General features: G+C 41.4%; 1 protein-coding gene across 1 annotated transcript in view; it reads left to right on the top strand.

Moving 5' to 3' along the window:
- Positions 1–27144, top strand: part of otogl (otogelin-like) — a 167884-nt gene that overhangs the window by 32739 nt on the left and 108001 nt on the right. Inside the window, exons 14-23 of the mRNA XM_063059518.1 lie at positions 2824–2956; positions 5004–5181; positions 8333–8457; positions 8582–8794; positions 12014–12179; positions 14916–14990; positions 15614–15657; positions 17053–17224; positions 20243–20350; positions 24470–24608. Coding sequence (XP_062915588.1) covers positions 2824–2956; positions 5004–5181; positions 8333–8457; positions 8582–8794; positions 12014–12179; positions 14916–14990; positions 15614–15657; positions 17053–17224; positions 20243–20350; positions 24470–24608 — 1353 coding nt within the window. The remainder of the gene's footprint in view (positions 1–2823; positions 2957–5003; positions 5182–8332; positions 8458–8581; positions 8795–12013; positions 12180–14915; positions 14991–15613; positions 15658–17052; positions 17225–20242; positions 20351–24469; positions 24609–27144) is intronic.

Raw genomic sequence — 27144 nt, 5'->3', positions numbered from 1 at the left:
GATATCGCACTCTCTCTAGTTGGGATTTCTGCGTACTGACTAAGGACACATTCCTGAACTCATTTGACAAACTCTATTCCATTGAGCCCTTTTACAGTGTGGGAGTTCAGCCAATACATGGAAAGTTAAAATCATTCACTATAACAACCTTGTGTTTCTTGCAACAGCCTGTGATCTCTCTACAAATTTATTCCTCTAAGTCCCTTGGACTGTTGAGTAGTCTGTAATATAGCCCCATTAACCTTTCTTATTCCTCAGTTTGACCCATTATAAAAAATTAGAAGGCTATGTGCTGGGGAAATTCTAGGCAGTTACTAGAGTAGGTTACATGGTTGGCACAACATTGTAGACCGAAGGGCCTGTAATGTGCTGTAGATTTCTATGTTCTATATAATGCCTCACTAGATGAGTTCTGCATTCTATCCTGATGAAGCCCTGCCATGTCATCTTCCTTCACCAGTAACACCACCCCTCCTCCTATAGTCCTTCCCGCTAAAAGAACAAAACCCTGGAATATTGAGCTGTCAGTCCTGCCCCTCCTGCGACCAAGTCTCACTAATGGCTACGATGATCATATTTCCAGGTGTTGATCCATGCCCTGAGCTCATCCGCCTTTCCTATAATGTTAATATTTATTAATATCTCTTTATTCCTTTAGTTCTCATCCATATACAGTGGGTCCTAGCACCTGGATCAGGTGCTTCATCTTAATTCTAGTGCATCTCTGGCTTTTATTTATGTTCAAACCTTAAGTATTTCCTTAAATAGTTCTTTGCTAAAGATAGACTAAACAATATTTGCTATATGTTTTTTATTGGGGATGATATTGATGATTAGAATCACAACAATTAACTATAGTTCAACAGTTCTTAAATGATATTTATACTTTGGAATGAAGGACAGTGTATTTATCCATTGGATTACTTGATGCTCTTTGTCTATAGCTGATTCTATCCTTGTTCAGTGGATTACCCAGAGCACGAATGAGCAGTTTATGATTTCCACAATCCAAAATTTTACAACTCTGCTAGCTTTACTAGATTTACTCACAATTTAAATAATTGTACAAGAGGACAATGAAGTTAATATTCTGGGAATCAAAGAAACATTTTGTACACTGGTTGTTACCTTAAAAGTTCCTATGTGAGAAGTAATGTTTTGCAATGGAGTCACCAGTTTCACAAAAGCACTTTGTAATCTGGTCACTTGGTAACTTCCAAGTCACCAAAGTTGTCATCTATTTCAAATACAGTAATTTGAAACTTAATTAATTTTTAGTTAAATACAGTAACTGAGCTGATGGCACTGGATGATCATATTTCAAAATATATTTATGTACATGTGAAAATATAGGCCACTCATTTTCACCGAATCATTGAAACTTGTGGCAGAAAAGGGGACCTTCTCTGTGGTGTACGTGTTAGCTAAAAAGTAGAAATGTAGTCTTATAAACACGAGAAATTCCGCAGATGTTGGAAATCCAAAGCTACACACACCAGATGCTGGAGGAGCTCGGCAGACTTGGCAGCATCTATGGAAATGAATAAACAGTTGACATTTCAGGCTGAGACCCCTCTTCAGGACTGGAAAGGAAGGGGAAAGACGTCAGAGTAAAAAGGTGTGGGGAGGACGAAGGAGGATAGTTAGAAGGTGATAGATGAAGTCAGGTGGGTAACAAAGGTAAAGGGCTGGAGATGAAGGAATCTGAAAGGAGAGGAGATGAGTCGGAGGGCAGCAGAGATCACATAGGGGGAGCAGTGAGAGAAGGTCTTACTGAACTCCCGTCGAATAGAATTAACACAGAGTGGGAGCAGTGAGAGAGGTTGCAGTACTATGTAATGACGTGCTATCTTCTCACCTGCCGCTCCAAACCTTTTAATATTCCTTCATTCCTCATCTATTCCTTCACCTTTTATGCCCTTCCAAAATGCATTCCTTCTCACTTCCCTGTGTGTCAACCATCACACTTCCAGTGAGTACACATTCAGCGGCTGATTCTTCCTCCCTGCAACAAGTCTTAGTGACTGAAGACAAATATCCACTTAAAATTTATTGCCTTATTTTTCACTTTGAACTGAAATTAAAATAGGAAAGATGGAGTGTAAATTATATATAATCCAAGAAAGAGAATAAAAGGTTGAAGTCTCAAATACACTCCTGGGACCATCTGTCTGAAATCTATCTTTAATAAACACATGGATGTGAACTCAGCACTTTATGGACCCTGGCTTATGTGCCTGAAGTTCATTTTACTGAAGTTATTGGAATGAATTTGGGAGGCTGAATTCAATATACCACATAAGAAAATGCTTTCTTTCTCTGTGAAGCAATTCTGATAAAATACTTTCATCCAAAACATGCAATTTCTCTTCAGGCAACTTAATTGCCTGCAATCAATTTCCAGCCTGCACTGAATATTGTTCACGGGTTTAAAAAGGGTTAAAGGGATCTAATTCAGTGTGGAGCATTTGATATTTACATTGTGCAAAAATAATATTTTATTTAGTCATGGGTTTATTAAAATTACCACAAAAAGTGAATTGCAGGATATTCTAAAATGCCACATGCCTCTGTGTATTTAATGAAAGTAGTTGCTGAATTTTGTTTGATGGTACTGCCTAGAATTCTATGCCTGGTCAGAAACACTAAATGTGTTCTACAGAATGGGTGTGTGTTGTGACCTGATTCCCAGGCCAATGGAATCAAATTTCAAAACTGCAGTACATCATGCTCATGGTTTCCAATAAATTTCATAAGCTCATAACATAAAGCCAACAAAGTCCGTTGTCCATCTCATAAATAATATTTCTTGTGTGTTTGCAGAACCTGGATCACAGCTGCATTCAGTCTGTAACCCTGGTGATAGGAGGTGATACAAGCAACCAAGTAACCTTAACCAGAACAGGAGAAATCCACCTTGGCATCCACCAGGCAATTAGCCTGCCATATAACAATGGTATTACTAATTCAGAAGACTGGGGAATAAAAGGGGAATTATCAGCATTTCAGGCGAGAAAGCTATACCACATTTGTCAAAATGACTTGTTATGCAATTTACATAACAAGTCATATAGTCAGAGTTAATATTAATAGTGCAGGTGTACGAGAAAGAAAAATAAAATTGCTTTGATTTAATACAGTGCAAAAGAACATGCACTGTTACCAAAAAAAGTACTATATCTAATTCTCCCCTTCTCCAGACGAGTTCACCATTATAGCCGCTATTTTGTCAGGGAGTGACTTGCATCTACAGCCCATCAGTCGTATTTACTGCTTTCACATATACAGTATGTACTTCAAATGCACTGTAAACTGTGTTGCACTTTTTTCTCTGATCTCTCCTTTTATTTTGAACTATTTTGGCACTTTGCATGTTTCCCAGTGTTTTAATATCTTGTCTCTCCACGTAAATGTTTTATCCTGTTATTTATCCCCCGCGCAGTGCATTTTTAATCTAGCGGTCACTGCAGAAGCTGACATGTATCAGTTTGGCTTTGCTAGGGCTCCCAACTTGAGTCATGAATCATACATCACAGCAACAGATTCTTTGGCCCACTGTGTCCATGTAGCCTGTGTTACCTGTCTCACTAATCCCATTTATTTGTATTGGGTCCGTGGCCTTTTATGCCAGGGTGAGTCAAGTACCTATTTAGGTTCTTCTGAAATATAATGAGTATGTCTATGATTACTGAAATTTGGCAATTGCCCCCCATTGAGGTGCAGCAAGTGTTGCTTATCCAGGGATATCTGTGTCTTTATGCAAATATATGGGCCTCCTTTGGTCAGGGGTGACCATGGATATTGCACCCTAGCTGCATAGATACACAAGCTTGGGCAGTACAATACGGAGAGCAAGCTGTTGCCCATGTAGCAAGCTCCCCCTCGCCACGTATCTGATGAACCCAAAGGAACGGCAGAGACCGATACAGTTTGGTACCAGCAGCGTTGCAGGAGTTCCCAGTCAGGGTTGAATGCAACTTAGGACTGCCTTAGGGACTCCAGCGCTGGGTTTACTACTGAAGCCTTCCTCATGAGCAAGGCAGTGGAGGGCTGAGGTCAGAGCTTTCCTTCTCCTAGAAGAGCTGCCAACGACAGCTAATGAGCCACATCAGCCCGAAGCAACTGGTTTTAAGGCACCAGTAACTCTCCTTTGCCCCTACTCCTGTCAGGAGAAATGGTTCTGCAAGGCTTAGTAGCTAAGTTACACATGAAGGCCAGGACCTGGTTGTCAGAGGCTACTTGAGACACACACCACTGGGAACATTTAATAGATGGTGGGAGCTTGTCCCCATTACCACCCCCGGCCATAACAACCTTAAGGAACTAGTGATAATTATGCAAATGGAGCTTGATGATGACTAGTTGCAGCATGTTGTTGAGGAATGGATAGAATGTCTTCAAACGCACATTAATATTTAAGTATAGCTCCTGTTCAGTGCTGATATTTCCCTGTGAAATCAAATGTTTGCAATACATATAATTGAGATAAACGTGTATTAAAAAAAAACTTAAGTTAATATTTTAGCTTTAAAAGGTAATAATCTTTGGTTTTTTTGGTCCATTTGGGCAAAGACAGCCCCAAATGGCTTTGTGTATCATGGTTTGTGGAACACTTCACTACAACAAAGCTTTTTGCTTTTTAGTTGGCCTCCAACTAGTTTAATTGTTACAAATGATTGTGCTAATTGATAAATTAAAAATCTTTATAATAGTCAGAGGTGAGAAATTAATTCCTGTTAGTCGTGCTGAATTTGCTAGGTATTAGCAGCAGTGAATGAGACACAGCAAACCTCTGCTACTGTGTGATGTATTTCTCAGAGCAGGTTCAGTTCTGCCCATAAGGGGTGAATTTCTAATTTGTATTATGTTAACTGAGCTTAGGCTTTTAAAAGTAATTCCACACCTATTGCCGTGCTGCATCCATTGTTAAGAATGGCTATGGATTGAATTTCTGCACTCACAATAAAGTGGAGTTTGTAAAATTTATATCTTGTTACTTCCAGGAATAATTGAAATCCTTAGGTTGTCTTCTTTATTTATACAAGTGAAGACAGCCTTTGGACTCTCAATGAAGTTTGATAACGAAGGTGGAAGGCTATATCTCCAGGTTGACAGCAGTTGGAAGGGGAACACTGTGGGTCTGTGTGGAACGTATAATGGAAATCTACGAGATGACTTTCAGTGAGTTTGTATTGCTGATCCAAAATTACTCATGTTTACCCTAAATTCAGAGCTTAAATAATATAAAATATTCCTAGAAATTCATCCAAGTTATTTGTGCTAAACACAATCTGTATATGGAAATAACTTGGAATCTGTGTAACCATCAATCACATGAATTACACACGCTCTTTGTATGTCAGAATCAGAATCAGGTTTATTAACACTGTCCTTTATGACATGAAAATTGTTCTGCTGCAGGAGTGCAGTACAAGATGTTCAGTTTCTATTATTTCTGTAATGTACTGGTTGGTAGCGTAATTGATCATTGTAAATTGATAGGTGGTTGGTAGCGTAATTGATCATTGTAAATTGTCCTGTGATTAGGCTAGGACTAAATCAACGGATTGCTGGGTGGCATGGCTTGAAGGGATAGAAAGGCCTATTCCACACTGTATCTCAATAAATAAAAAATAAATAATTTACAAAATAAATAAACAATGCAAAAAAAGAAAAATCATGTGGGAGTGTTCTTGGGTCCATGGACCATTCAGCAATCTGCTGGTGGAGAGGAATAGGCTGTTTCAAAATCATTGAGTGTGGGTCTTCAGGCTCTTGTACCTCCTCCCTGATGGTAGTAACAAGAAGAGGGTATCTCCTAGATGGTGAGAATCCTTAATGACAGATGCCACCTTCTTATGTTCTACCATTTTTAAATATGTCCTCAATAGAGTGGGTGGTGGGGTGGGATGGGGTTGGGTTTGTGACCATGATGAAGCTGGTTGACTCTATAGCCCTCTGCAGCCCCTTGTGATCCCATCCTTTGGAGTCTCCACAGCAGTCTACGATGCAACCAGTCAGAATGCTCTCCACCATACAACTGTAGAAGTTTGTTAGTCTTTGGTGAATACCAAATTTCCTTGAACTCCAAATAAAGCAGAGCCACTGGCATGCCTTCTTCATGGTACATCGATGTGTTGTGCCCAGGATAGAACCTCCAATACTGGTGCCCAGGAACTTAAAGCTGCTCATTCTTTCCACCACTAACCCCTCGGTGAGGACTGGTGAGAATTCTCCCGATATCCCTTTCCTTGGTCAAGTGGATGCTGAATGTAAGGTTGTTGTTGCAACACCACTCCACCAGCAGATCTTCCTTATTCCTTATGCCTCCTCATTGCCGTATGAGATTTTACCAACAACAGTGGTGTCATTGGCAATTTTATAGATAGCATTTGAGTTGTGCTTAGTTACACAGTCATAATTGTAGAGAGAGTAGAGCAGTAGGCTCAGCATTCTTCCTTGAGGAGCACCTGTGTTAATTATCAGCAAGGAGATGTTATTTCTAATCTGCACTGACTGCACTCTCCTGACGTGGAAGTCAAGGATCCAGAGGTCCAGGTTTAGAAGCTTGCTGATTAATACTGAGGGAATAGTGGTATTGAACACTAAACTGTAATTGATAAAGTAATGCGTGTTTTGCTCTTGTCCTGATGTTCCAAAGCAGAGGGGAGAGTCACTGAGATTGCATCCACCTGCTGCAGTGGTAGGCAACTTGCAGGGTGTCCAGATTCTTGGTCTAATAAGTTAATTATAGCCACAACCAACCTTTTGATAGTGAGCGATAGTTATTGAGGCAGCCCAGCCCTGATCTCGTTGTGCACCAGTATGATTGCTGCTCTTTTAAAGCAGGCGGGAATCTCAGAAGGGCGCAATGAGAGGTTGAAGATGTGGGCATGAACAATTGCATATTAGGAAAGGAATGGGATACAGACTTGGATAATGAAAGGCCCAAGTGAGCTCAACTCGGTCTGCACACTTGGTCTCTGTGGACTTTGAGGTGTTTACTGAGACCCATATGGGAACCACAGATGGAGCAGGAGGGGCTGACACAGCAGGCTTGGTGACCTTGGTGAGGCTGCTTGTCCTTTCCAATGGATATACAGGGCCTGATGTGATCCTGATGCATGTTGTACAGGTCTGCAGTGCCTTTCTAAATGTTCTTTCCCCACTTTGAGCAGTGGTGGACTAGAGATTCCCAAGAATCAATGAAGTATTTCTTTAAGAAGGCCTTGAGCATACCCTTCAACTTTTTTCTCTTTGCAGGGCCACTAGTGGCTCTATGGTTCCAACTGAGTCGAGACCCTGGCTGACACAGTGACTGCATTAGGCAGAGGACCCCTTTGCTTACATAAGTTACTACAGTGTTAAACTCTGGTGATTGGCCTAAGACACTGAACAATATATTTAATTGTTCTAAGCATGTTGCAATTAATAAAATAATGATTAATTGAAACATTTCAGAACAGCCCAAATAAATATAATTTTAAAATAAATTAAAGTTAGAAAAAAAATTTACCTACAGTTAACTTAAACTATTAAAAATATATTCAAAACATCGAGAATGTAAAATTAAAAAAAAAATCAGTTACTAACCTGTACTTCTTAAAGACAGCACTCCAACCATCCCTAGATAAAGCTGAGGGGACGATGTGAATCACATCTGGACCCTCAGCCTGGTCAGTTTGTGCATGGTCCCTGGACTCAGTGTTGAGGGTCTAGTTCATCTCTGACTGCTGCATTTCACTACGCAGGTGCAGAAGTCAGAGACGAACTGACCCACGAGGAAGATTAAAAACGCAAACACGAGGAATTCTGCAGATGCTGGAAATTCAAGCAACACACATCAAAGTTGCTGGTGAACGCAGCAGGCCAGGCAGCATCTCTAGGAAGAGGTACAGTCGATGTTTTGGGCCGAGACCCTTTATCAGTCTTGGCCCGAAACGTCGACTGTACCTCTTCCTAGAGATGCTGCCTGGCCTGCTGCGTTCACCAGCAACTTTGATGTGTGTTCCACGAGGAAGATGTTACTGGCAGTTCCCATTGGAACCACCAGCCAGAGGTGAGTATGCTTTGGTGCAAAGTGAAAGAGGAGAGTGTGATCCTTGAAAATGGTATTATTGGAAACCTTCCTCATTGCTATTAGCATTAAGTGCTTGAATGATTAAGCAATGCAATACATATTCAGTGCAGAATTGTTCAAATTACATGCAGAACTGTCAGTGCAATTAATCCCCCAGTGCGTGAGATTTGCTTATTTGGTTGCTTAAGAGTTCTTAGATTATCAGTTTATTTAGTGATGAGAAACATCCTAACAATTCCTTCTTACTTTTAGTTCCCCTGTAGGTATGATTGAAGGTACTCCACAGTTACATGCCAATGCATGGAAGATTTCATCTGCCTGCATAGCCCCAGTAAATATTCCTTTAGTTGATCCCTGTGATACCAACCAACAAAATGGTACCTATTTCATTAGATACAAAATATTATATTAACTTCAATTCTCAACTCTATCTATAAATTTATAACTTCAAAACTTCTAAAATCCACTAACTTAACCTATTTTTGGATTATTTGCACCTAGCTTTATATGCAACCACAATGTGTGATGTTCTCAATCAAGAACTCTTTGCACCGTGCCATACCTTTGTGAATCCCAGCCTCTATTATCAGCAGTGTCGTTATGATGCCTGCAAAGGCGGAAGGTTCTGCATGTGCACTGCTCTTGCACACTATGCCTACCTTTGTGCCAAACACAAAGTTTTCATTGACTTCAGATCGAAAGTGTCGGACTGTGGTAAGTATGATAGTATAGTGGCTGTATCAGGGTGGATTTCCTCCGGGTGCTCTGGTTTCCTCTCACATTCCAAAGACCTACCAGTTAGTAGATCAACTGGTCATTGTAAATTGTCCCACGATTAGGCTAGGATTAAATCAGAGGATTGCTGGGTGGCATGGCTTGAAGGACCAGAAGGGCCTATTTCACGCTGTATCTCAATAAATAAATAAGTAAAATTAAAAAAGCGATGTTATAATAATGGTGCCAATGAGATAACAGGAAAGTGAGTAATGTTATGCCTTCCTCTGCTTTCTTCAGTCCTGAGGCCTTTGGTGTTGAGCTGGAACAGTGCAAGCACCAGTTTATTTGCCACTTAATTGGCTTGGGTTATTTGTAAATCATTATTTTCTCAACTCCTCAGTGATCATCTTACTGTTATAAATCACAAGAAAATCTTCAAATGCTGAAAAATCCAAAGCAATACACACATAATGCTGGAGGAACTCAGCAGGCCAGGCAGCATCTATGAAAAAGAGTAAGCAGTTGACGTTTTGGGCCGAGACCCTTCATCAGGACTGGACAGGAAGGGAGAAGGAGTCAGAATAAGAAGGTGGAGGGAGGAGAGGAAGAAGTACAAGGTGGCAGATGATAGGTGAAACCGTGAGAGGGGGAGGGGATGAAGTAAAGAGCTGTGAAGTTGGTTTGTGAAAGAGATAAAGGGCTGGAGACCTTACTGTTATGTATTCCAGATTAGGGAGAAGGAAATCACAAAGGCTGTCTGTCTCAATTCAATTATTTTGTGAATTAGCATAACTTTGAAAGGATTGAAGCCAATGAATGAATGAACATACTATGAATTACCAATTGAATGTGACTCAAAAAGGGAGAAGATGACACCAAAAAGGACGAAAAACAAAAATAAGGGGAAACATTTAGAGACAAATATTATAGGTATAAAATGCTGTGCTAAATTATAAGATACTTTTCATTATTTAGAAGAAGTTACAGTAAATGAAAATATCTTCAATATAACTGTATCTTTTGTTTCCAGATCATCATTTTCAGCTATTGGAAATGCAAATACTGGTTAATAATTACATGTTCATTCAAGGGATGTGTGCTTCAACATACAGAAGTACAATAAATATATTTTATCGCACTTAATTTATTGTACTTTTGTATAATACTCAATAAATCCATAATAGAATAATAATCATAATATAATCAATGAAGGACCGCACCAACTGGGTGTTCAACCAGTATGCAAATGACAACAAACTGTGCAAATACAAAAAGAAAGAAATAATAATAATAAATAAATAAGCAATAAATATTGAGAACATGAGATGAAAAGTCTTTGAAATTGAGCCCATAGGTTGCGGGGTGAGTGAAGTTGTGTGAAGTTATCCCCTTTGGTTCAAGAGCCTTATGGTACTAACTGTTCTTGAACCTGGTGGTGTAAGTCATATGCTTCTTGTACCCTTTTCCTGATGGCAGCAGTGAGAAGAGAGCATGACCTGGGTGGTGGGGGTCCCTGATGATGGATATGGCTTTCCTATGACGGCGTTCCGTGTAGGAGAGCTCTACCCAAGATGGACTGGGCTGTATCCACTACTTCTTGTGGGCTTTTCCATTCAAAGGCATTTGTGTTTCCATACCAGGCTGTGATGCAGCCTTTAAAGCACAAAGGCTTTAAAATTGATAGTAATTATTTGTAACTAAGATGTACAACTTCCTTTCTTTTGTTTCATTTATGTTTTCTCTCCACTTCCACTCCTTTACTTGGGCAGTATGTATATGTCCTTGAAAGTCCTAGCTGCTCCTCTCTGATCTGTGCTCCTTTTGTGAGATCCATGAAGGTGGTACAAAGAAGATTCAGCTTTCATTTTCGTCCAAGCTATTGGTAACCATTTGGGTTCCCTTCCTGGTAGTTAAGGCTGATTTATACTTGTGCGTCAAACGTATGCCGTAGGTACCGCGTACCCTACGCTGTAGGGTGACGTGCACCTCCCCAAAAATGTAACTCACGCATCGCGGCAACGCAGACCACAACAACTGTGATTGGGCCGCGTGTTAGCAGCGCATTTCCTCATACGCATTTCTGGTTGCTTTTCTCCGCCGTGTCTGTACACTGATGCAACATAAATGGTTGGAGACGATGAATCAAATCTACCTGCCGACATCGGAAAATATTTGAAATGCATTTCCTCGTCCAGGTCTCTCACGAAGAAACTAAACACAGTGGCAATAGAAACCCCACCGCCAACTAGCGTTTTGGCCGTGAATTGCAGAGTGACGCAGACACAACTATGCATGCGCGCTATGGCGTAGGGCTGTGCAAAAGTGTAAATCAGGCTTACGACATAGGCTACAGTGTAGCCCGTACACACAAGTATAAATCAGCCTTTACAGTATAGCCAAGACCAAAAATCTCAAAGGGAATTCAGAGTCAAACTTGAAGTGTGAGAAACTGGATTTGGAAGTATAATACTACAAAAGAGCCATTTCTTAACAACACATTTTGCACGGGGATGAGGGTGAACTATTGTCCTCCAGTTCATACTTGTTCTCTGTCTTTCTTTAAACAGCTGTGTTTCAATGACTTTGTGGTTTGATGTTTTATATTCTGTGTTTTTCACTCTTTTTTGCCATTGGAGCAATTTGTTCTTTTTCTTGCGATTTTGGATGTTCAATATTTTCTTTGAACGGGTTCCATGGTGTTTCTTTGTTTTGTGGCTGTCTGTGGGAAGACAAATCTCAGAGCTGTATACTGCATACATACTTTGATAATAAATGGTAGGAATATGGAGGACTATGATTCCTGGTGCAGGTCAACGAGAGTAGGCAGTTTAAACGGTTCAGCATGGACTAGACAGGCTGTAGGGCCTTTTTCTGTGCTGTACTTTTCTCCGACTTTAAATGTACTTTGATTCTTTGACCCCTTTTTTTAAAAAAATGAATAAAGTAAAATCTGTACTTGCATTAATATTTGTTGCTTTATTTTTTATTATGAAATAGATCTTGTGACCCATCAAGTCTATTCCAGTTCTCAAAGCAATTCCATTGGCCAGCTTACTTTCCCTGTAATCTGCACCTGTTTAGATTATTTCTGGCTGCTAAGGAGAGACGGCATGTTTTACATATTGCACATATATGCAACAGTGTTTTTGCTGTTGAGATGTGCACTGGAAAAGTTTATGACATTTTAAGTAAAATTCTGCTTTTATTTCTGTACAGGTGTTACCTGTCCGGTTAACATGTTGTACCACACCTGTTCTTCCTCTTGTGGTCGCACCTGCCAGTCCCTTTCTTCATATGCAGTTTGTGGTGGTGATTGTGCCGAAGGCTGCAACTGCCCCAATGGAACATTTTATGATGAAATAATACATCGCTGTGTAACAGAGTAAGTTTCGTTTATGAACGAATCTGTCTCAGTGTATCATTAGTTTTCAGTACCAAACTAAAACTCTTTACCACTTTGTTGTGTCAGGTAATTTATATGACTTGTGCAGAATAGTGACTGCAGAAAGTTGAAAATAAAGTACTGGAAATACTCTGCAGGTTGGATGGAATCTACAGAGCAATACACAGTGTTAATGTTTTGGGTGTTCCATCAGTGCTAAACTTTATTTTAATTTCTGTTTATTCACATAAGAACATAAGAAATAGGAGCAGGTGTAGGCCATCTGGCCCATTGATCCTGCTCCACCACTCAATAAGATCACGGCTGATCTGGTCATGGATTCATCTCCACCTACCTGCCTTTTCCCCATAACCCTTAATTCCCCTACTATGCAAAAATCTATCCAACCTTGTCTTAAGTATACTTACTGATGTAGCCTCCACTGCTTCATTGAGCAGAGAATTCCACAGGTCCACCACTCTCTGAGAAAAGCAGTTCCTCCTCATCTCCATCCTAAATCTACTTCCCTGAATCTTGAGGCTAGGTCCTCTTTTTCTAGTCTCATCTATCAGTGGAAACAACTTTCCTGCCTCTATCTCATCTATCCCTTTCATGATTTATATGTTTCGATAAGATCTCCTCTCATTCTTCTGAATTTCAGCAAGTACAGTCCCAAGGACACTCAATCTCTCCTCATAGTCTAACCCACTTGTCTCTTCAATCTACCTGGTGAACCTCCTCTGCACTGCCACCAAAGCCACTATATTCTTCCTCAAGTAAGGAGACCAGAACTGCACGTAGTACTCCAGGCGTGGCCTCACCAGTACCCTGTACAGTTGCCCCGTAACCTCCCTGCTCTTAAATTCAATCCCTCTAGCAATGAAGGTCAACGTTCCATTTGCCTTCTTGATAGCCTGCTGCACCTGCGAACCAACCTTCTGTGATTTATGCACAAACACTCCCAAGTCCCTCTGCACAGCAGCGTGCTGCAATATTTTTACCACTTAAATAATAATCTGCTCTTCTGTTTTTCCTTCCAATGTGAATGACCTCGCATTTACCAACATTGTGCTCCATCTGCCAGACCCTTGCCCACTCACTTAACTTATCTGTATTTCCCTGCAGCCTCTCTTTATCTTCTGCATAGTTTGCTTTTCCACTCAACTTAGTATCATCAGCAAACTTACATACACTACACTTGGTCCCCTCTTCCTTTTACGCTATATATATGAGCTCTAGTTCCAGTCTCACCAAACCTGAGGAGAAGAAGCCTGTGAGCACGCACCCTATCTATACCCCTTGTAATTTTATATATCTCTAAGATCTCCTTTCGGTCTCCCATGTTCCTGAGCCACCAGACTCAGGGGTTCCATGTCAGTAAGGGAAGATTCTGCTAAAACTTTCTCTCTTGATTCATTTCCATAACCCACTACCCTTTGGCTGAGATCTGGGCCAAGATTCTGGTCTCACTCATGTTTTGTCTTCAATGGGACAAGATGGAAATGGGGTATAACAGCAAATTCAAAGTCTTCAGCATGACCATTATTTTGGGGACTACTGGTTGTGTTGGGAAGGAGCCACAATGACCAAGCATTTAGAAGAGAAAGGAATGAGTTTAGTTTGATCTTCAAATTATTCTTGAAGATTACATAGAAGGTCCAATCACAAGGCTCCATATGCTTCTGACTGCCACATAAGCCCGATCCTGTCCAATTTCATGGTGTTTAATGAGAAAAGAGACTGGTAACAATGGGTCTGCTCACTTATTTACTCATAGCAATGCTCAGATAGTGAAAATTTCTTAGTTATTCCCATCCGTTATCTCATTCCATGGTCTCCTCTTTTGCCATGATGAGGCCACTGTCAGGGTGGAGGAGAAAGACTTCATATTCCATCTAGTTAGCCTCCAACATGATGGCATGAACATCAATTTCTCCTGCCAAAAATTTTTCCTTTCCCCTTCCCTTTTCTTCTATTCCCCACTCTGGCCTCGTACCTCTTCTCCACACCTGCCTATCACCTCCCCTGGTGACCCTCCTTCATCCCTTTCTCCTATGTTCCAGTCTCCTCTCCTATCAGATTCCTTCTCCTCCAGCTCTTTACCTTTCCCACCCCTTGGCTTCACCTATCACCTTCTAGCTTGCCCTCCTTCCCCTCCCCCCACCTTATTCTGACATAATTCTCCTTCCGTTCCAGTCCTGAAGAAGGGTCTCGGTCCAAAACTGTTTATTCCATAGATGCTGCCTGACTTGCTGAGTTCCTCCGGCATCTTGTGTGTGTTGCTCTGGATCTCCAGCATCTACAGAATTGCTTCTGTTTTTGAAGAGGAAAATGCTTTTTATAATGAGAACAAAGGGAATCAAGCGAGGCCATTTTACAGAAAACGCTGAACATGCACATCAGGAATTAGAACTGTTCAGAACAGTTATGTGTTCGCTGTGTGACTATCCCTCATGGCCAATCTCTCCAGCACACCACTACTGCTCTTCAGCTGAACTGTAACATGAACAGACACATTGTGCATTACAGTAAAAATGATAGTTTATGGGATGGAAACATGTTCCCCATTATAATGTTTGACTTAATACTAGATGTACATATGCAAGTGAATTTCACTTCAAAAATTCAGTTCCATTGAAATTTGTTTTTTAGGTTTTTATATATTGGTCTTTAAATTCTTCTGCCTTCAATACATGATAACAAACTGGTTCAATATCTCTCCTGTGTTTCTTCTAGATCGCAGTGCTCCTGTCACTTTATGGGAGGAATATTTCAGGCAGGAGAAGTCACATTTAGTAATTCGGGACCATGGTATTACAGCGGTTCTTTATTGAAAATTGCTATTCAGATTCTGCTATTCAATTCACCTGAGCGCTTGATATGGTTATTTATTTATTTATCTTTTTTATTTATTGAGATAGAGCACGCAACAGGCCCTTTGAGCCACGCCGTCCAGCAACCCCTGATTTAATTACTATTTTATTACTATTTATTATTTATGGTGCAACTGTAACGAAAACCAATTTCCCCCGGGATCAATAAAGTATGACTATGACTATGACTAATGCTAGCCTAAAACATTGACCAATTAACCTACCAACCCAGGACTGTAGGAGGAAACCAGAGCACCTGGAGGAAACCCGCACGGTCACGGGGAGAACGTACAAACTCCTCATAGACAGCAGCAGGAATTGTACCCGGGTCGCTGGTACTGTAAAGCACTGTGCGCCGTACCACCGAATGAAATAGTTTAAATGATTTTTTCCAAAACCAGCTACAATGTTTGTTCAGATTATTTTGTGAGGTTCAATAATTAGTTTTGTTCAGTTTGTAGTGAACATAATCTTTAAGTTGGCCACAGAAATTCTAAGGTAATTATAAAAGAAAGGTGAAAGTTTTCCAGCAGAGCTGATGGAATTTTCCTTCTTTTCCAGTTTGTGCAGGAATGGAAGAGTAGGGTGTGCTCCCACAGATCCAGGTATATTACAGTTTGCCATCACCTGCATTAGATTTTATAAAATTAAGCATTTGTAAGGTGAATCATGTTTACAGGAAGTGTTCTCCTGTTACTGTTCTTAAACTAATTTTGAGTAAATATGTCCAGGATCCGAGGAGACATTTATGCAGAAGTATTTGTTGTTCAGTTTATAGTTTTGAGAGCTAATATTTAAAGGAAACATGTCATTAATGTGAAATCCATGTAACTACATCCTGATCCAAATGCATTATAATTACTGTTTCACAGTAGATTTTTTGTTTTATTTTCTGTGTTTTTGCTCCATTCTGGTTGCTGTTTGCGCGATTTGTTTTTTGCGTGGGGGGGATTTGATATTCTTGTTGCCATTTGTGCAATTTGTTTTTTGCAGATGGGGGGGATTTGATATTCTTGTTGCCATTTGTGCAATTTGTTTTTTGCAGATGGGGGGGATGTTTGGTGTTTTTCTATGAATGGGTTCTATGGTTTTCTTTGTTTCATGGCTGGCTGTGGGAAGATGAATCTAAGGGGTGTATACTGCATACGTACCTTAATAACTGCACTTTGAATCCTTTGAATAAAAACGTGGCTAACAGTAACAATCAAATGATTAGCTTCAGAACTATATCATTATTTTGTTTGAGATTTCATAAAGGAGTATCACCATAACCCATAGAGGCCAATATTTCACATTTCTTTTTCCAGCCCTTTGCTTCTGGCAAGTACGTTGCAGGTGGATACTGAGAAAACAAAGAAAGCCTATTCAGGGGTTTTCAGTTTTGAGCTTGTTAATGCCTGGGCGGGTAGAATAGAAAGAGAGAGGGCAGAGTGTTTGGACTTGGTTGAGGCAAAATCAAAGACCAGTAATACAGATGAGACAGGCGGCTTTCACAAGACCCGTCTTCCTCAGCTGCTGGTTGGGATGGTTAAGTACCTAAACACAAGGATGTTTCTTAGTGTTAGCAGGAAAATCCTTTGATGTGGTAGTGTTAAACTACTGAAAGATATTCTAAACAACAAGCAGAAGGCCCTGAGCTGCATTCTGTTGCTGTAGTATCAGACTTTCTGGCTTAGTGTCCCCATTTTTAAGTCTTACACATCCACGGGATATGCCTTGTACTCTGTCAGGTATATATATCTCTAACAAACCAAAAATATGCACAATCTGATCTGCATACAAGAGGAAAGGGGAGAAAGCCAGTGCAGCCTACAAGCCTTCGGTCTCTTTCAGATCATATAATACATATAATAGCTTTAGTACTCAATTCTAAGAATAAAACTTAGAATTATATTCCCAATCTTAATATGCTGACCTGCTTGATAAAGTAATTTGCTTTAATTACTACCCCTTTGATTTGTGAACTATGTTAAAACAAGCGTCACTTCAACTTTACATAGAACCTGAACCAGGGGTCTGCCCACAGAATAAAAGATACTTTGACTGTCGAGACCCTCTGCCTGGCCTGCCTTGGACTGGAGCAGCTTGTGAGGTCACGTGTGAAAACCTGATGATGAACGTTACCTGCTCACCCATGACTCCATGCATTTCCGGCTGCATTTGTCCTCCTGGGTAAGTGCATTGAAATACCAACAGACAGACATTAATTTGAATGCTTACCATGATATTTTTCAGATGTCAATAGTTTGTGTTGCATCATTATGGCATATTTGCGAGCTCTCCCACTTCCGTCACAGACGCTTGTGGCTTATGTTCAATATGAAGTGTTTCTACCCAGAACTTTAGACTGGCATTCCACTAGAGTACAGCAGGATAGTTACACTCCCAGTGGCACTTCGGTTAAGATTTGAAACTGGGTCCATATCATTCACCTAAGGTATTGGCTCAAAGAAGGGTACTGAAGTTATCATGGTTCTCCTGATCAATGCTCATTCCTTAGTCAACATCATTAAGATAAGTTAACGCACAATTTTCATACTGCAGCTTATTGAGTAAAATTTGCCTGCTGCTTTTTCTACACAACAACAATGATCACGCCTCAGGAAAACTCTGTTTAGTGTAAAGAGCATTAAGGTGTCCTGAAGTTTGATATAGCTTATTTCTATAATGGGTTAGTTTGTGAATGTCCACTCATCACAGAGCACAGGATTATTGCTGTCTGAGGCACCAGGATATTGCGCTTAAGAAGAGATAGCGAAAATGCTCAAAGCAGCCTTTATCCTTGAGGAAACTGCTTTTTGAACAGTTGCTTTATTGCAGGGTAACAGCTATGGACCCAGGGATGATTTTGGGGGAGAGTCTTGGAAGAAACCAAAACCCACCAGTCTTCCTTCAGCTCAGTGAACTCTTTGCCAGTAACAGCTCTGTGGAATGCTTTGGGACATTGCTCAATGCTAATGCAGGATATAAATGCAGGTTTTAGTTAGTCATTGACAAAAAGCAAGAGGTGTTGAGAATCTGGCTGAAAATTCTAGTTTGATTATTGTGAACCAGAGGGGTATTGATATTATATATAAAAAGAAGAACTGCTTCATCTCTGAAAATTCATTAATGATCCCCCTCAACCATTCTCCCACGCAAAATGCGAGAAGAAAAGAAATGCATTTAGCATCAAACATCCTCTGTGAATTAAAGGAAATGGTAATATAATGACTAGAGTCATAAAGTCCTATGGTTATACAGCATGGAAACTGGTGTTACTAGTAAAAGCATTAATGAAATTCTGTTGGGTTGCTAGTGTGAATAGTCAAGAAATGTGACTGATAAGGGAATTTGAAAACTAGAAAACATCTGTCAGCAATCATCTAAAAAGGTTTTGTATTCCCCCATAATTGAGCGAACAAAAATATTTTATGTTCATAAAATGCACAAATTACACAAAAAATTCCTTTGTATTTTTCCATATTGTTGCCAAAATGTCAGTGTTAATTTTACACAGATTTTGCCTCCATGTCTAAAAAGTGTTTCTTTCAAGATTATAGTAGTTGAGTGAGGCATGCTGAAACAGACTTTGACTTTAGAACAGAAGGGTAAGATGTAGACCACCTGGCCCTCAAGTGTGATGCACCATTCAGTAAGATCACAGGTGATCCAATCTTGACTTCAATGTCCCATTCTCTCCCATACCTCTTGAATTCTCGTGATTCAATGTCTGTTATTCTTTGCTTTGAAGGTAATCATTGACTCTGCATTCACAGCTCTTTGGGGTTGACAATTCCAATGAATCTGAGAGAAGAAGTTCCTCATTATCTCTGTCTCAAATCAACAACACCTCATTGAGAATTTTTTCCATCTTAATTCTAGGTGCCTCACTAGTGGAAACTTCCTTTGACCATGTCTAACCCTCTGTCTACCCCTTTCAACATTCGAAATGTTTCTATGAGATCCCCTCTCATTCTTCTGTACTCTAATGAATACAATCCAAGAGCCGACAAACGCTCCTCAAATGTTAGCCCCTGCATTCCAGGACTCATCCTCATAAATCTTCTCTGAACTCTCTCCAACATCAGAATATCCCTTCTAAGATAGGGGGCCCAAAGCTGCACACAGTATTCCAAATGAGGTCTCATCAGTGCCCCATAGAGCCTCATCAACACCTCCTTCCTCTTATACACTATTCCTCTTGAAATGAATGCCAACATAGCATTCGCTTTCCTTACTGCCGATCCAACCTGGTAGTTAACCTTTAGGGTATCCTGCATGAGGAGCCCCAAGCCCCTTCGTATTTCTGATTTTTGAATTTTCTCCTGTAACATTCTGTAGCCTTGTTCCATTTAAATAATAATTTGCTTTATTATTATTTGTTCCAGTGTGGGTATACTCCAACTATCAACTTTTTGCCTCAGTTAATCTATCCAAATCCTTTTGTATGCTGCTTGTGTCCTCCTCAATCCGCTAATCTACCTATTTTTATGTCAAGCCTGGCTACGATAGTTTGATTCCTTCAAATCATCAATATAGATTGTAACTAAATGAGGCCACAGTACTGATCCCATGACATCTCACACCAAAAATGACTCATTAATCCTGATTGCTCATACAGTAATCCCCTATTCATCCCCTTTCCATATTGTAACCAAACCTATGTGTTCATATTTTGTGTAGTAATCTTTTTTGTCCAATCCATCTAATGAACAATATCAACTGTAACTATTGTACCACCTCTATTACAATCCATCATAATCTCTTGATTTATACAGAAGTATAGCTACTTTTAGAGAGGGAGGGAGAGAGAGAGAGAGAGTGTGTGTGTGTGTGGTCATGACAAGCTTTTTTTGGTATGCTCATCGTAAGGCGTGTCTTGGGCATCTGAAACCTGGTGCAGCCCATTCCTCTCCAGGTGTCTATACACTAATCTTCCCAGGGTACCTACCCTCAGTATTCTTATCTTAATTAAATCCCAAAGCAATCCTTCATGTTGTGTTTCTGAGCCAAAATCATGGCCTCACCACCACAGTGATCTCACAAATTATTGGGAGAGCTGCTTCATCTCCCATTCCTTTCTGATAACCCTCCTTGGCTGTCAAATTGTTGTTTGTGCTGTTTTCTAAACATACTTTAGAACAAAATTATTTCTTCTTTATGTGTACAATTGAAAACTTAGGATTTTTTTCTTCCTTCATGCCCTAGATTGATTAAGCATGGTGATGACTGCTTTTTGCCTGAAAGTTGCCCATGCCGTTGGAAAGGGCAGGAATATTTGCCTGGGGAAGTGGTTTCCACACACTGTTACACTTGGTACGTGCACGCCTGTTTTTATTATACTAAAATGGATTATCCATTGGTGAATTTTCCAAAAAAAAACATTTATTTGTGGTGTTAATAACTTTTAGAAACTTTTCCCACCAACGCATGTGCAAATCACCAATTTAATATATAATTTTCTTAATCTATATGCTGTGAAACTGACAATCCAGCACCAACTGGACTCTAATACTGCTGCACCAGAAGATTTTATACAGTTGAATGTTAGTCTTGTTATGAATACACTTTTATTTCGCCTTTCTCTTGCATCTGACATAGTAGTATAATGCATTTTCCAGTGAACTAGAAGGTGAAGGTTAAAGGGAGTGAGAAACTAAACCCAGTGAGGGTGACTGAACCCGGTGAGTTTCAGCTCTTGGGCTTCTACTTTTGACCCTGACTCTAGGTGTTGTGTATTTAAAATTTCAGTAATATTTGAGTAATCTTGCATATATATTGGTTGATTAAGTGTTCTTGTTCATTTAAGTAATTACGTGTTGTATGTATAAATATGTGCATTGCATACATCTTCACGCTATCCCATGACACGTGTGCACCTCAAAGTTAGACCTACATTTTGGACTCCCTTGTCTTCCTTTGAATTAGTTTAGTGTTTTGAAGTTACAAAGCATAATATTAGGTAAACAACAGGAATTCTGCAGATGCTGGAAATTCAAGCAACATACATAAAAGTTGCTGGTTAACGCAGCAGGCCAGGCAGCATCTCTAGGAAGGGGTGCAGTCGACGTTTCAGGCCGAGACCCTTCGTCAGGACTAACTGAAGGAAGAGTGAGTAAGGGATTTGAAAGTTGGAGGGGGAGGGGGAGATCCAAAATGATAGGAGAAGACAGGAGGGGGAGGGATGGAGCCAAGAGCTGGACAGGTGATAGGCAAAAGGGATACGAGAGGATCATGGGACCGGAGGTCCAGGAAGAAAGACAAGGGTGGGGGGGACCCAGAGATTGGGCAAGGGGTATATTCAGAGGGACAGAGGGAGAAAAAGGAGAGTGAGAGAAAGAATGTGTGTATAAAAATAAGTAACAGATGGGGTACGAGGGGGAGGTGGGGCATTAGCGGAAGTTAGAGAAGTCGATGTTCATGCCATCAGGTTGGAGGCTACCCAGACGGAATATAAGGTGTTGTTCCTCCAACCTGAGTGTGGCTTCATCTTTACAGTAGAGGAGGCTGTGGATAGACATGTCAGAATGGGAATGGGATGTGGAATTAAAATGTGTGGCCACTGGGAGATCCTGCTTTCTTTGGCGGACAGAGCGTAGATGTTCAGCAAAGCGGTCTCCCAGTCTGCGTCGGGTCTCGCCAATATATAAAAGGCCACATCGGGAGCACCGGACGCAGTATATCACCCCAGCCGACTCACAGGTGAAGTGTTGCCTCACCTGGAAGGACTGTTTGGGGCCCTGAATGGTGGTAAGGGAGGAAGTGTAAGGGCATGTGTAGCACTTGTTCCGCTTACACGGATAAGTGCCAGGAGGGAGATCAGTGGGGAGGGATGGGGGGGACGAATGGACAAGGGAGTTGCGTAGGGAGCGATCCCTGCGGAATGCAGAGGGGGGGGGAGGGAAAGATGTGCTTAGTGGTGGGATCCCGTAAGAGGTGGCGGAAGTTACGGAGAATAATATGTTGGACCCGGAGGCTGGTGGGGTGGTAGGTGAGGACCAGGGGAACCCTATTCCTAGTGGGGTGGCGGGAGGATGGAGTGAGAGCAGATGTACGTGAAATGGCGGAGATGCGTTTAAGAGCAGAGTTGATAGTGGAGGAAGGGAAGCCCCTTTCTTTAAAAAAGGAAAACATCTCCCTCGTCCTAGAATGAAAAGCCTCATCCTGAGAGCAGATGCGGCGGAGACGGGGGAATTGCGAGAAGGGGATGGCGTTTTTGCAAGAGACAGGGTGAGAAGAGGAATAGTCCAGATAGCTGTGAGAGTCAATAGGCTTATAGTAGACATCAGTGGATAAGCTGTCTCCAGAGACAGAGACAGAAAGATCTAGAAAGGGGAGGGAGGTGTCGGAAATGGACCAGGTAAACTTGAGAGCAGGGTGAAAGTTGGAGGCAAAGTTAATAAAGTCAACGAGTTCTGCATGCGTGCAGGAAGCAGCGCCAATGCAGTCGTCGATGTAGCGAAGGAAAAGTGGGGGACAGGTACCAGAATAGGCACGGAACATAGATTGTTCCACAAAGCCAACAAAAAGGCAGGCATAGCTAGGACCCATATAGGTGCCCATAGCTACACCTTTAGTTTGGAGGAAGTGGGAGGAGCCAAAGGAGAAATTATTAAGAGTAAGGACTAATTCGGCTAGATGGAGCAGAGTGGTGGTAGAGGGGAACTGATTAGGTCTGGAATCCAAAAAGAAGCGTAGAGCTTTGAGACCTTCCTGATGGGGGATGGAAGTATATAAGGACTGGACATCCATGGTGAAAATAAAGCGGTGGGGGCCAGGGAACTTAAAATCATCGAAAAGTTTAAGAGCGTGAGAAGTGTCACGAACATAAGTAGGAAGGGATTGAACAAGGGGGGATAAAACCGTGTCGAGGTATGCAGAAACGAGTTCAGTGGGGCAGGAGCAAGCTGAGACAATAGGTCTGCCAGGACAGGCAGGTTTGTGGATCTTGGGTAGGAGGTAGAAACAGGAAGTGCGGGGTGTGGGAACTATAAGGTTGGCAGCAGTGGATGGGAGATCCCCTGAGCGGATAAAGTCGGTGATGGTGTGGGAGACAATGGCCTGGTGCTCCTTAGTGGGGTCACGATCGAGGGGTAAATAAAAGGAGGTATCCGCGAGTTGTCGCTGTGCCTCGGCAAGGTAGAGGTCAGTACGCCAGACTACAACAGCACCCCCCTTATCGGCGGGTTTAATAATAAGGTTAGGATTAGTGCGGAGGGAGTGGAGAGCGGAGCGTTCCGAAGGAGTGAGGTTGGAATGGGGACAAGGTGCGGTGAAGTCGAGACGTTTGATGTCCCGTCGGCAGTTAGTGATAAAGAGATCCAGAGCAGGCAGAAGACCAGAGCGGGGTGTCCATGAAGAAGAGGAGGGTTGAAGACGGGAGAAGGGGTCATCGGTGAGGGTGGAAGAGTCCTTGCGGAAGAAGTAGGCTCGGAGACGGAGACGGCGGAAGAAAAGTTCCGCATCATGGCGAACACGGAACTTGCTGAGGTGTGGGTGAAGGGGGACAAAGGTGAGGCCCTTACTGAGAACAGAGCGCTCTGCCTCCGACAGTTGAAGGTCGGAGGGGATGGTAAAGACCGGGCACGGATGAGAGCTGGGATCAGAGGAGGGAGGGGGGAGGCTGGGGGTGTCAATGGAGAGGGGAGGGTTGGGGTGAGAGGAAGATGGAGCCTCTGAGGGCCCAGGAGCTGATGGTGGGATCTGAGGGAGGCAGGATTGCAGAGTATTGGTGGGGGAAGGGGAGACGGGAGTTACAATAGCAGCACATAAAGACCCGGCCTGGAGTTCAAGGCTGGAATCTTGAGAGCTGGGATCAGAGGTGGGAGGGGGGAGGCTGGGGGTGTCAATGGAGAGGGGAGGGTTGGGGTGACTCACCTGATCTACACTTTGGACACTGGCGCCCGCCACAGACAAGTTCCTGACCCCAGCTACACAACTCGGCCACACGTCCAATAACACCTGATCAACCTTATGAGTATCTGTGGATAAAGCCTCTTATTATAAGAGTATTAAGGAGTGAGCTAGATGCTGAACCAGTGAGATATATGAACAATCAGATACCAGATCTTCACAGTCCTACAGTAATCAGTAACAAATAGTTGAAAGTTTCTCCATAACTCTATTGCCATTACATCTTTTGCTACAGATTTTTTCAGCAAAAATTTGGCCAGTAAACAGAGCTGTCAGCATTCTCTTGAAAACAGATACAGGAATTTGTCTACTTATTTTGCAGATTGTGTAATTGTTGAGCCTCGTTGCTGATCCATTGACCTTCCAATTAGTGATGATTTGTTCTGATAACTCGTATCACTCCGAATTTATTGATGATGGCAATTCACAATTTAATAATTGTATTAATTCCAATGGGTTTTTCCATTAATTGAAGAAAATATTGCAGCTTAGCCTAACTTGAATGATTATTTCCTTCCTTAGTATATGTCAGCGAGGAGTTTTTAACTGCACATACCACCCGTGTCCCGCAGTCTGTACCGTTTATAGTGATCGGCATTATCGCAGCTTTGATGGCCTGGAGTACGATTATGTCAGTGACTGCCAAGTATACTTAGTAAAGGTAAGGAGGTTAACAATATTAGGTACTCTAGTCAGCTCATGTCTAAAATAAAATGTCCAGATGAGGAGATGTTTAAACTCTCGACATTATGGTAGAATGGAGTTCATTGAACATGGAGGTTCTGGATTTGGGTTATATTATATATTTTTGTGTGACTGTATGATTACTGCTGTCTTGTATGTGCTACATGTGCCCTGTGCTGTGTAGGTCTGTTATTACTGTGTTCTGCACCTTACCCCAGAGGATCATTCTTTCGTTTGGCTGTATTCTTGGGTTTTCATGTTTGGTTGAATAATACTTTCTACTTTATTGTCACCAAACAATTGATACTAGAACATACAATCATCACAGCGATATTTGATTCTGTGCTTCCCGCTCCTTGGATTACAAATCAATAGTAAATATTAAAAATTTAAATTATAAATCATAAATAGAAAATAGAAAAATGGAAAGTAAGGAAGTGAAAAAAGACCGAGAGGCAGGTCCGGATATTTGGAGGGTACGGCCCAGATCCGGGTCAGGATCTGTTCAGCAGTCTTATCACAGTTGGAAAGAAGCTGTTCCCAAATCTGGCCATACGAGTCTTCAAGCTCCTGAGCCTTCTCTCGGAGGGAAGAGGGACAAAAAGTGTGTTGGCTGGGTGGGTCGTGTCCTTGATTATCCTGGCAGCACTGCTCTGACAGCGTGCGGTGTAAAGTGAGTCCAAGGATGGAAGATTGGTTTGTGTGATGTGCTGCGCCATGTTCACGATCTTCTGCAGCTTCTTCCGGTCTTGGACAGGACAACTTCCATACCAGGTTGTGATGCACCCTAGAAGAATGCTTTCTACGGTGCTTCTGTAAAAATTAGTGAGGGTTTTAGGGGATAGGCCAAATTTCTTTAGTTTTCTCAGGAAGTAAAGGTGCTGGTGGGCCTTCTTGGCAGTGAACTCTGCTTGGTTGGAACAAATCAGGTCATTTGTGATATTGACCCCGAGGAAGTTAAAGCTTTTGACCTGTTCCACTTGTGCACCACCGATGTAAATTGGGTCGTGCGGTCCGCTACTCCTTCTGAAGTCAACAACCAATTCCTTCGTCTTGCTGACGTTGAGGGATAGGATATTGTCTTCGCACCATGCCACCAGGTTCTTAATTTCCTCTCTGTACTCAAACTCATCATTACCCGAGATACGGCCTACAATTGTTGTGTCATCAGCAAACTTATATATTGAGTTCGATGGAAACTTGGCTACGTAATCATGGGTGTACAGTGAGTACACCCATGATTAACCCATAATAATTAAACTTCAACTAGAAGAATGGAAATAATTACTATTTTTTGCATTAAGAGTAGTATAAGAGAAATTCTTGTAAGGGCAAATAAGATTAATCCAATTAATGCTGTAATCTTGGAGATGATTCCACTGTACCTGAAGAGATTTTCTTTGTGTCCATTTGATCAGTTAAGCTCCAGTTTTAGTATTCTCATAAGCAACCAGTGAAACAATATTTCTCTCCTTGGCTAGATTCTGATGAAGATCTGAACTTAAGAGATAAAATTACAAAGTCTGAGTAACAGCTTTGATAAAAAAAGTATCAAAAACTAAATGAAAGAGTGTGATAAGTAGGACTTAGGCATATTTTCTACAATTCTAGGAGTTTGGTTTTATTGTGAAAATGCTGGACATGTGCTTCCCAAAATGCTGTTTTATTCTAATAATTAAAAAAAAAATCCGAACTGCTGTAAGTATTTTTCAATCATGGTTTATATTGTGGATTAAAACACTTCGTTGTGAAAGTGATAGGAAATTGATGGAAATTATAGATTCTTACCACTGTTACTGAAGTTCTCAGCAATTTGCTGCTTTGTAGATTGAAAATCATGTCGTTCTCAATGGAAAACGGTTTGATCAACACAAATCAGATTCAAAATTCAGCTTGAGAATGGATGCTATAAGGCAAAGCAAGTATGACTGTAGACTAAACATGATCATTCTAGCCAGGACAAGGAAGTATAAGGTAAACCAGCGGTCCCCAACCACCGGGACGTGAGGAAACGATATGATTTGGCGATATGAGTCAGTTGCACCTTTCCTCATTCCCTGTCAAGCCCACTGTTGAGCTTGAAGGCACGTGAGGTCATTACCCGCGCGTCATCCATGTCAGCGCGGGAAGGAGATCCACTCCTCAAGCTTGCAAATGACGACGGGATGAAAAATATGTTTGACATGACATCTCTGCCATCATTCTGGATCAAAGTCAAGGCTAAATATCCTGAGATAGCCACGAAAGCACTGAAAACGTTGCTTCCATTTCCAACATATCTCTGCAATGAATGAAACAAAAACTAAATTGCAGAATAGACTGGACATAAGGAATCCCTTCGAGTATCGCTGTCTCCCATCACCCCTCGATGGGACTGTGTTGTTGCAGGGAAACAAGCCCAGGGCTCCCACTAATGATTTTATATGTTCATCCGGGGAAAATATGTGCTGTGTGTTTAATATCTAAACGTTACTTAAAATGTTATGATGTAATTGACTTATAAGTGACTTATA

This window comes from Mobula hypostoma, chromosome 9, assembly GCF_963921235.1.
Source record: "Mobula hypostoma chromosome 9, sMobHyp1.1, whole genome shotgun sequence".
NCBI lineage: Eukaryota > Metazoa > Chordata > Chondrichthyes > Myliobatiformes > Myliobatidae > Mobula > Mobula hypostoma.
This window is presented reverse-complemented; position numbering and strand designations above follow the sequence as displayed.